This window comes from Daphnia pulex, chromosome 12, assembly GCF_021134715.1.
Source record: "Daphnia pulex isolate KAP4 chromosome 12, ASM2113471v1".
Classification (NCBI taxonomy): domain Eukaryota; kingdom Metazoa; phylum Arthropoda; class Branchiopoda; order Diplostraca; family Daphniidae; genus Daphnia; species Daphnia pulex.
Window position 1 is genome coordinate 118161 of NC_060028.1, and position 11417 is coordinate 129577.

The 11417-nt window shown below is 39.2% G+C and overlaps 1 protein-coding gene and 2 long non-coding RNA genes across 3 annotated transcripts; all 3 read left to right on the top strand.

Moving 5' to 3' along the window:
• Positions 1-448: 448 nt before the first annotated feature.
• Positions 449-4677, top strand: LOC124208885. Its single transcript, XR_006880682.1, has 5 exons — positions 449-698; positions 780-885; positions 975-1056; positions 1201-1514; positions 3389-4677. It is a non-coding gene; the product is annotated as an uncharacterized LOC124208885 (long non-coding RNA).
• A 930-nt stretch (positions 4678-5607) lies between these two features.
• On the top strand, positions 5608-8870 carry LOC124208991 (mucin-3A-like). The gene is made up of 9 exons (XM_046606862.1): positions 5608-5664; positions 5759-5864; positions 5956-6285; positions 6365-6772; positions 6841-7013; positions 7077-7242; positions 7310-7482; positions 7549-8203; positions 8286-8870. The coding sequence occupies exons 1-9, from the start codon at positions 5608-5610 to the stop codon at positions 8474-8476; spliced, it is 2259 nt and encodes a 752-aa protein (XP_046462818.1). The 3' UTR covers positions 8477-8870.
• Positions 8871-10169: 1299 nt separating this feature from the next.
• LOC124208886 lies at positions 10170-10692 on the top strand. The gene is made up of 3 exons (XR_006880683.1): positions 10170-10344; positions 10426-10531; positions 10621-10692. It is a non-coding gene; the product is annotated as an uncharacterized LOC124208886 (long non-coding RNA).
• Positions 10693-11417: the final 725 nt, after the last annotated feature.

The following is an 11417-nucleotide window of genomic DNA, read 5'->3' on the forward strand; positions in this document are numbered from 1 at the left end:
CCAAGGGTGTCCGTTGTTTTTTTTTTTTCGCTGTGTTTTGTCGATATTGTTAAACTTATTTCGTGTCCAAATTGGCCGAGTTTCATAGAAATCGTCGGTCGAAGAGTTAAATTAGTTGAGGTGATTTACGCGTCTCACCTCGGTGAATTGGTGAAAGCATATTCATTTCACCTCATTTTCCCAGCTTTTTAAAAATAAGGTACAATCGAACTTTATTGCGATACAAATGTAAGTGCCCTGGACGGTAAAAAACTAAAAAAGAGATGCCTATTTTTCTATTTACGAATTTTCGAATTGCCGGAATTGCAAATTTGCGATTACCATTTTCCCGCCTTGTAGGCTACATATTTATGAAACATGGCAGCCTTGCCCACTCCCCCAGATTTATTTTAATTTATTCAAAATGGCTGCTGTCATTCTTTTCATCTTTTGGGTGGTGGTGTGTTATCTCTGTTCGCATAACCCTCATAATTTGGTTATTATGTTTCTTTTTAATGTTTAGACTTTGATAAGGTCTGTCTGTTTTTTTGTTGTACCATATGAGTTTTGGGTTAACTGAATGGCTGCAAAGCTTTATCCCCATCAATCAATAAGATTAACAAAACCTATATTGATTGATTCTTTAATTTTGATTGGATAAACTTAAAAAAAAAGTGGGTTAACTTTGAGTCTTACACTGTGTACAGTAAATTAAAAAGGTAGAGAACCTCTCTGAAAAGACACATTGGAGTTGCTTCGAATGTTAGTGGGTGATTAAAGTAATGTTTTCGCTTATTTAGGTGGATGAACCCTGATGATGATGATAAGTTTCTGTTTGAACGAAAACATTGTGTTTCAGTTGGAGTTGCTTGCAATACAGTGCACCAAATCCATCAATATCAAGGGGTTTAATCTATCTTATTTTTATTCATTCAGTTTAAACTCAAATTAATAAATTTATTTTTTTATTTCTGCTTCTCTCGTATTCTTTGCAGGCTATTTGGAACAGTAAAACACTAGTGCAAGATGAAAACCAAAATTCCCTTCCTGACGAGTAGTGAGCAAACAACACTGACAGTAAGTAACCAAGTACAGGCAATTATGGATATGGTTCATTTCACTGTATTGGTAATCTGCTCACCCTCCTTATTTAAGTAGTATAGTCTAAAACGATACGCGGATGTGCCTTTTATGCCTTTTTAAAATTTTGTTGACCAACAGATTTTGTCGGAGATTCGTCGTCTTGTTGGTATCTGGAAGGAGAAATTGTTGGGCCAATTTTCCTAGTTGTTGGCCTAATGCTGACGTCTGGATGCAAGATGACACGAGCTGCACAAGGGGGGAACAAAGTCAAAATGTCATTCTCTGTTGGGGTTTCATTTCTCGACCTTTGAATGTAATGGCTTTTTCTTATTTAAATCGTTGACTAATAGGTTAATTCATCGGTGATGTGATGATGTGCTGAGACCTGGATGAAGACGATGATTGATGGCCAATCATCCCAACCCTTTGCCGACGTGTGGAATGGATGGAAGGTGAGTATAGCCTATTGCTATTCTCTGTTGTAGTTAACTTCGCGATCGTCCCATTCTTTTTACAATTCCAAGATGAGGTAGTCTTATATTCGACTGATTTCAAAGATGAGGATTTAAATTGTCAAGTTATCGATACTCCAGCTTTTGAATCGGTTTTCTTTCACTTTTTAATTCCCGTTCAATAAGAACTTGCAAGTCAAATATCTCCTTGTTTTATTCCAACAAATGGAATGAGAGACAAGCAAAGTTGTTATCGGCATCCCAAATATTGTATTGTTTGCTCGGTTGCAAAGCGCATTGTGAATGTAAACGAATTGTGCAACTGTTTTTAATTCGTTTGGGTGGGATTTAAGTACTTTTATTTTATTTTTAAATTGGTTGGCATTCTGGTACAAATTCGAAAATTTAACTTTTATACCGGAATGGCATGGGTTTTTTTTTTGTGTTAAAAAGGAACTCGCCGGAGAAGTTCAAGTTCGATAACGTTGAGGGTAAATCGGAAGTAGAAAATTATTTTCTTTTTGAAAGTTATTTTACTTGCAGTCACCAACCTCTAATCCGCTATGTCGATTGAAATGCAATTTTCTTGTTATCTAGCGGATGACTTAAAAATAATTCATCTTGAAAATATGGGCAAAAAGAAAAGAGAGAAAACCTAAAATCATAAATTGGTAAACAGAGTCGATGGTATACCAACACAGGATCACAAGAATACAAGGGATAAGTCAACCTCTAAATTTAGACTTTTCTCTACGGAGTGATGGAGCGTTCAATCGACTTACAATGTCCGTGGTCATTCCGTGCTGGTTACAGTTGGCTTGGTAGACTGCATTCTGCTCAGAATAATCCAAGGATTTCACGTCGACTTGTTTGTTATTTTGAAGTGACGACTTCGTGGCGGCACGATGGAGAGCAGTCATTCCAACGCGATCATCTAAAAACTGTCAACCCCGTCGTCACCTTGATTTTTCCTTTAAACTTCCAAAAGTAAATCGGTCATCTCCGTGTTTGAAATTTCTTCTGTCAAATGAAGTGGAGAATGGCCATCTGTGTTGAAGAAATTTGGTGTTGCTCCTATTTTGATCAAGTGGTCGGCAGTGACGGCGAAATGAAGGGCAGTTGTCCCAGATTCGTCGTACCCGTTAATTTTCACGTTTTGTCCGTACACCTCGTATTTAAGAGAAAGTGTTACTTGTCTTGCAAACCCGAAAAGGTATATTATACATTCGCGATGCTCCGCTGTGATAACAAGTCGTCCAGGCTCACCAACAACCTGTGCGTTTTTTTCTATTTTCTTTCTTTCGCAGCCGTATAGCACCGAATGAAAAGCCTTTTTCTCTCCTAAATTTTGAACGAACTGAAATTAATTTGATTGAAACACGTTTACAGACCCACGATCTAGTAGTTATTGTTTGGGTGCGACATAGAAGGAGCTTATAGTTAATATGTTTTAGTCCAAATTTAGGTTGAAAATGAAAACTCTTTTCTTGTCAAATAACTCTGCATGAAAAGTTATTCTCGTTTCCGTTGCTTCTGTGTCAGCTGCCACTGAAGCTGCAGAAAACTGGAGAAGCGCTCATGTTTTCGTTTTGAACTAAATCGCCAGTCAGTTGGTAGCCCTTTTTTTTTTCTTTTTTTGTTAGCGAAAAACCTGTGTGACGCAAATGCGACTTCCAAACTGGGGCGTCTGCAATTGTTTTGTTACAGAATAGCCAGAAATATAATTCAACAGTGGAATTATTTCCATTGTTGAATTATCACATTTTGAACACCATTCTAAGGTTCCACTCCGTTTATGTGAGCAATACGTCAAATCATCCTATAGTTTATTTTAAATGGGGTGGAATGACTACGAAATTTGTTTCTCTCCTCAGGTTGAAGATGCATATAAAAACATGGTAATGATGGACACGTTCGGAAACCAAACTACGCCATTAGTCTTAATTACATCCACCAACGTAATGCTCATCATTGTTACGGGCAGATCTATAGTCACCCACCTGGACCATATAATTTGCGTGCGACTTTCGAAGCGGTGTAACAGTCTCAGCGCTGTTTTAAGTATTATTAATTGGCAAATAAAAATTCAATTGGCAATTATTTGTTCCCTCTATCGTTTCCCTGACTTGTATCAAATCTAATTGCATTTGACTTAATTTAGTGTGACCCGAGTTTTACCAAGAACGAATTTTATTATTTAATATTAATTTAATTAATTTTGTTCTCGAATAACGAACTTGAGCGCCCGCCTTGAGTGGACCAGAAAACGAGGGGATTTTCCAGTCCAGAAACCATTTAAGGTAAAATAAGCTATCCCTTGGTTATGGCGTGAAAGCCAACGTTTAATCGAATTTAATCTTATTCCATTTTCGAGTTCAACGGCGTGCATCAAGATTATCCCACGTCTTACGATAGGTAATCGATCTGGCTAGCTCTGAACTGTTTACTTCATATTGCAGTCAGAGTCGATCAAAGGACAATGAAACATATTGAAAGGTATTATCTCATTCAACAGTTTTACATGCAGATTTTGGATCCCAACTGTCAGTGGGTGGACCGGACACCTTTGGCCAACTTAACAACGGCTATGCGTGTCCGGATGAGAATCAGATGCTGCTGGATGGATAAGACGTGTTGGCAATCACAGCTCTGTATAATTGTCATCAACATCTTATCAGCGATAACTTAAACAATTTGAATCCGTCTATTTGCTTAATTGATCTTTTGTTGATCTACTTCAACCCGGTGAGTAGTAAGGAACGTGCAAATGTCGGAACGTGCAAATGTCGGAGGAGAGACGTAACCACACGATCCGATGAACAACGACCTAATAAGGTGAGTTGATTTTTCTGATTTATTTTATTTGATCTCAGTCCGAGATGAATTTTGTTGCAGACATTTTACATGGTCATCGTGTGGGCGGCACCTGCAGCAATTGAAAATTTGTCTTGTTCCGTCATTAAGGTCCTTAAGTCCAGTTAGTCCATACCATTCCAGTCACATTTCAGATATTTGACTAATTTGAACAAGGTTTTCACTGCTGAAAAAGAAATAATTGAGGGTACTATTCCTTCTATCAACGGTTTTGCAAGAGAAATTGATCGCCATTTTAAACAATTTCGATTACCAACTACGACCTACCACTCAGAAAACGTTTAAGATTTTCAACTTTCAACACATCAATTTTTTGTATAGGGAAGTTGGGTGGGATGGTTCGTAGAATTGATATTGAGTTAAATATTTGAAGCTTTTTTGGATGCGATGCCATTATTTAAAAAAGAAATTTTCAAATGCGTTTTATTCCAGTCCCCACTGAGGGTATTTTCATTTCCCTTCATCGTTGTGTGTGTGCAACTGCAGCTGCAAAACAAAAAAACAGAAAACCGGAGCTCATATTTTCGTTTTGAAATAAAACGCCCGTCAGTTGCTCGGCAGTTGCTAGCTAGTTTCTGTTGTTAGCCAGAAACCTGTACGACTAATGCGACTTTTAAATTACCGAAGCGTTTGCTTTTTTTCATGTTGGAACCAGGAAAAGTTTGACAATTGCGTGTGCCGACTGTCTATCCCAGGCAGCAGTTGTTGTTGTTGCCCAGACCCGAGAATGTGCGCAATCGTCGTTTCCATCGCAGTTTTGAAAACACAATCTGCGCACTTCACAGTGTAACTGTACTCGGCAAAAAGGCAAAAAAATAAAACACCTTTAGTATGTGGGGCTACTAAGCCCTTCGTAGCTATACATACCAATAACCCCTCCGTACTACTTAGTTCCCTCTAAGTGCTATTCTCCAAATACTACTAAAAAAGGGTTCTTAGTAGTATCTTAGTAGTAACTTAGTAGTACATTAGTAGTAACTTAAAATTTTGAGTCTTGCAAATGGGAAACCTTTCCACCAATGGGAGCGAGACTTTTTCGACTACGTGTCACGATCCGTATAGCTCAAACGGGTGACGATATTCAAACGGGTTGTGCTGTTTCTCCTGAATCGATAGAAAACTGTGCGATACCTTAATTATCGATACAGAAAATCGTGATGGGTATAAAAGGCGGCCCTGTTGGCGTTCAAATTCTACTCTCCAAATTCTCCTGTCGAAAATGAAATCCTTTTCAATTTTCTTCCTTCTCGTTGTCGTCTCTTTGGCTGTCGCCGCGGTGAGTCATTTCACATTTTCAATTTTTATTTTAAAAAGGCGAAACTCTTTTTTACTTGAAATGTTCTGACCAACTTGTTAATTATTCATAACAGGAGGCCCAATCAGCCAAGCAACCCGTTAATCGTTTGAAATCCCGTAACCCGGCCGCCATTTTAAAAGCGGAAATGGCCATTCGATCGATTCCATCCAAAGGCAAAGGTAATTTGAATTCAGTTATTACACAATTTGTGATATTTAGATGACCTATAGACTAATGTACCTTCATTTGAACGTGAATTTTGCACATTAGCGTGTTTGGACCGATTTTCAATGGCGGCCAACGGGACTGTTCGTCCCACCATTTCTAACTCCATCAACGGGCAAAGGCAGTGCAGCTTCTTCATAGACGCACCCGCCAATAAGCTCATCCAGATGACCTGCTCGGTCGTCAGACTAAATAGTTCGGGCGCTGAATTAGTTATTTACGGAGGTTCCGAAATCAACGTTAATCCGCCCGTACTAAATCGCATTTACACGTCAAGGAGCGACAGCATGTTCCTGTTTTTCAGGGTCGACAAAACTGACTGGTTCGACTGCAAATGGAAAATGATTCCCGTTCCACAAACAACTGAATATCAACGTGATAATTTCGTTCCTTAAGGGAAATTAAATTTCAGTTTAAACTTGATCTGATTTGCCAATTTTAATTGCATTTATAGTCTGTCGCGATGGAACGTCCGCCACTCCCAACGGGACCATCCAGCTATCAGCGGACGATACCAGCACAGATCCGAGAATGTGCATGTTCGCCATTACCGTTCCTTCGGACCACCGAATTCAGTTGATGTGCTCCAATGTTACCCTCAGCAGTCCTGAAAACTTCTTACAGGTAATACTTTGGCTAATTAAACCAAATCATTTTCGTTTTACTGATAAAATTTTTCTTGCTGAAATTAAAAAGGTCCAAACGATTTCCGAAACTGTATTAGCCGATCCACCTGCAATGAATCGGGTCTACACTTCGACTAGCGAAATCATTTACCTGTTTTCTCACTTCAGCAATCAAGACTCTTTCAAATGCCAATGGACGACGGTTATGATCCCACCACTGACAAATGATAACAAACGTAAATTTTTCATATTTGTAATTAATTCTAGCACAAGTTTTTATTATTTTCCCTTTTTATTCTCAAAGTATGTCGGGAGAAAATCACGAAATCTGCCAGCGGAAACATTCAACCGTTATTGGCAAGCGGCACAAATGTTCAACCGAATTCCTGTTCGTTTATCATCGAAGTGCCTCCCAATCAATTGACTGAGATCTCTTGCCCGGTCATCAATTTCACTAGCCCAGGAAGTTATTTGCATGTGAGTTTATAATGCATTCAGTTCAAGTTGCCAATTACAACCATTTATGTTTGATTGCCAAAGTTCAGCGGAATTTCCGATTTAAACATGGCTCTTACGCCTCTGGCCAACCGAGTCTACACTTCCGGCGTCGATTTGATTCATTTGAATTCTCAAATTAATGTCAATAAAGATTGGTTTAATTGCACATGGTCAGCTGTTCCGGCTCCATCGACGACGGATTTCAAACGTGAGCCCCAGCAATTATTAAAACTATGTCACACTATAATTCTTAAACCGATTTTTAATTTGTCTAGTCTGTCGCCATGGAGGAACAACATCGTCCAGTGGGACCCTCCAACCATTTTTGGACGGTCTAACAACGGGAGAACCGAGAGAATGTTATTTCTTCATTGAATTGCCTTTGGATGAACAAATTGAGTTTTCGTGTTCATCCATTAACTTGTCAAGCCCCGGAAGTTATTTGCGGGTGTAAATCAATTATTCTATGGTCCTTATATTTCCACCCAATTAATTTTTTGAATTTCAACGACAGGTCGTTGGTGTGTCTGATTTTGACGAGAATCCGCCCGTAGAAAACGGAATTTATTTGTCGAATGGAACGAAAGTCCTTGTGTATTCGCAATTCAACAACGGCGATTGGTTCGATTGCATTTGGGCGTCAACAACCTGCGCTGCTCCAGGGACGACAGACGCTGCAACTTCAACGGCAAGTACAACAGCAGTCACGACACCAGCGACTACCTCGTCGACAACTACCACCGCACAGCCAACAACCTCAACAACAATGCCATCAACTACGTCGACCACAACATCTGCGCCAACAACATCCACTACACCATCCACTACACCATCCACTACACCATCTACAACGACTTCAACAACACCCCAAACAACAACGGTCTCAACCACCACCACCGCACAGCCAACCACCTCAACAACTAGACCATCAACTACGTCGACCACAACATCTGCGCCAACAACATCCACTACGACTTCAGCTACACCCAAAACAACAACGATTTCAACTACTACCACCGCAAAGCCAACCACCACAACAACAAGGCCATCAACTACGTCGACACGGCCAACTACAACCAGTCGACCAACAACAACCAGTCGACCAACAACGACTACGGTCGATCCTGTGACCTGCTCTCCTGATGTCTGGACCAAAGGAACTCAATCACGTATTATCATTTAAGTTTATTATGTTTTTCAATAACAATTTGTCAATTTGATTTAACTTTTCTCATTTTTGATTGGGCACAGCTTGCGGGACTTGTACGATACTGTCGCCAACCAGCGGGACAATCCAGTCTCTTAACTACCCCAATGACTACACTGGTAGTTTGGACACCAACTGCATGTATTTCATCACTGCACCACCGGGCAAGAGAATCCAACTGACATTCACCACGTTCGTCGTGGAACTAAATTTGGACTATATCACTGCAAGTTGATTTAAATCTAGTTCAGATTTGGTTGGGGTCCATTTGATTTTCATAAGTGACATTTTGTATCTTTTTCAAGGTTCTTGACTGGAAAACCTCAATGATTCTAGGGAAAAGACTAACCGGTCACGCCGACCCTTCTCCCAGTGTGACTCCCAGTACGTCTAATATGATAGGAGCTCTGTTCATTGCGGATGGGAGAAATAATAATAACATTCCGACCGCTTATGGGCCTGGCAGATGGCAGGCGACATTCGAGGTGGTATAATTCAAAAACAACCAAGTTGTGACTTGGTCCACGGCCGATTCGGCTAAGTTCCGCGTGGCCTTTTGAAAAATGTTTTCGTGTGACTGTGTATCAACGAATCAATAATTGGCAAAATATAATTCGGCTTCAATTGGATAATTCGCTCATCATTGGGCATTGGGCCAATATCGGCACTGAGACACAATTGCGTCCTTTTTTTTCTAGTTCCATCATTCTATAGCTAGTACATAATTTACAAATAGATTATGTCGAAATGAAATGGGCATTTTGTTTATTTGGCGGGGCAAATGATGACATTGCTCAAATTTGATGTGACATTCCCAAAGAATTAAGTTTTCAAATAGAAAATGTTGACCAGAATGAAATCACAAGATTGGAGTTGTCGCTTCACAGGTTTGAACTGAAATAGGCATTTAGGGAGGGCATCCGTTCTGTCAATGGTTTGGCAACCGACATTGATCCCCTTTTCTTATTTAACAACTTTGATTATTATCCCGGCAGTAATTCATATGCCAATACTCAAGAAATCAATTTACAGTTTTTTTTATTTTTTTCTTTATTTGTTTGTGAATCTGATAATGAGTTAGATATTTGAAGCTTTTTTTAAGGATGGGGAATCTATATTATTCCAAAAGAAATTTGCATGCGCTTTTATTTTCCTGTGTTTGTCGTACCTGTGCAACTGCCACTGTAGCTGGCTGCGCGAGCAAACTAGAAAAAAAGATAAAAACAGAACAACCGCAGAGAAAAGCTGATTTAAAAAAAAAAAATACATTGCACGTCAGTTGGTGGCTTCACTTTGTTAGCGAGAAAAATAACCCGTCCGACTCAGCATGGGACTTTCAAATTATCGGAGCGTCTCCTACTATTGTCGACCATTGCGTGCCGACTCTATATTCCAGGCAGTTGTTGTTGCCAAGGGTGTCCGTTGTTTGTTTTTTTTCGCCTGTTTTTGTCGATATAGTTAAACTTATTTCGTGTCCAAATTGGACGAGTTTCATAGAAATCGTCGGTCGAAGAGTTAAATTAGTTGAGGTGATTTACGCGTCTCACCTCGGTGAATTGGTGAAAGCATATTCATTTCACCTCATCTTCACAGCTTTTTAAAAATAAGGTACAATCGAACTTTATTGCGATACCAATGTAAGTGCCCTGGACGGTAAAAAAGAGATGCCTATTTTTCTATTTACGAATTTTCGAATTGCCGGAATTGCAAATTTGCGATTACCATTTTCCCGCCTTGTAGGCTACATATTTATGAAACATGGCAGCCTTGCCCACTCCCCCAGATTTATTTTAATTTATTCAAAATGGCTGCTGTCATTCTTTTCATTTTTTGGGTGGTGGTGTGTTAGTTATCTCTGTTCGCATAACCCTCAAAACTTTGGTTATTAAGTTTCTTTTTAATGTTTAGACTTTGATAAGGTCTGTCTGTTTTTTTGTTGTACCATATGAGTTTTGGGTTAACTGAATGGCTGCAAAGCTTTATCCCCATCAATCAATAAGATTAACAAAACCTATATTGATTGATTCTTTAATTTTTTTTTATAAACTTAAAAAAAAAGTGGGTTAACTTTGAGTCTTACACTGTGTACAGTAAATTAAAAAGGTAGAGAACCTCTCTGAAAAGACACATTGGAGTTGTTTCGAATGTTAGTCGGTGATTAAAGTAATGTTTTCGCTTATTTAGGTGGATGAACCCTGATGATGGTGATAAGTTTCTGTTTGAACGAAAACATTGTGTTTCAGTTGGAGTTGCTTGCAATACAGCGCACCAAATCCATCAATATCAAGGGGTTTAATCTATCTTATTTTTATTCATTCAGTTTAAATTCAAATTAATTAATTAATTTTTTGACTTCTGCTTCTCTCGTATTCTTTGCAGGCTATTTGGAACAGTAAAACACTAGTGCAAGATGATAACCAAAATTCCCTTCCCAACGAGTAGTGAGCAAACAACACTGACAGTAAGTAACCAAGTACAGGCAATTATGGATATGGTGCATTTCACTGTATTGGTAATCTGCTCACCCTCCTTATTTAAGTAGTATAGTCTAAAACGATACGCTGATGTGCCTTTTATGCCTTTTTAAAATTTTGTTGACCAACAGATTTTGTCGGTGATTCGTCGTCTTGTTGTTATCTGGACGGAGAAATTGTTGGGCCAATTTTCCTAGTTGTTGGCCTAATGCTGACGTCTGGATGCAAGATGACACGAGCTGCACAAGGGGGGAACAAAGTCAAAATGCCATTCTCTGTTGGGGTTTCATTTCGCGACCTTTGAATGTAATGGCCTTTTCTTATTTAAATCGTTGACTATAATAGGTTAATTCATCGGTGATGTGATGTTGTGCTGAGACCTGGATGGAGACGATGATTGATGGCCAATCATTCCAACCCTTTGCCGACGTGTGGAATGGATGGAAGGTGAAAATGGGGGCTGCCCAAGGTAGGAATAAATAACATTTGAGTATTGCCATTCTCTGTTGGAGTTTACTTCGCGATCGTCCCATTCTTTTTACAATTCCAAGATGAGGTAGTCTTATATTCGACTGATTTCAAAGATGAGGATTTAAATTGTCAAGTTATCGATACTCCAGCTTTTGAATCGGTTTTCTTTCACTTTTTAATTCCCGTTCAATAAGAACTTGCAAGTCAAATATCTCTGTTTTATTCCAACAA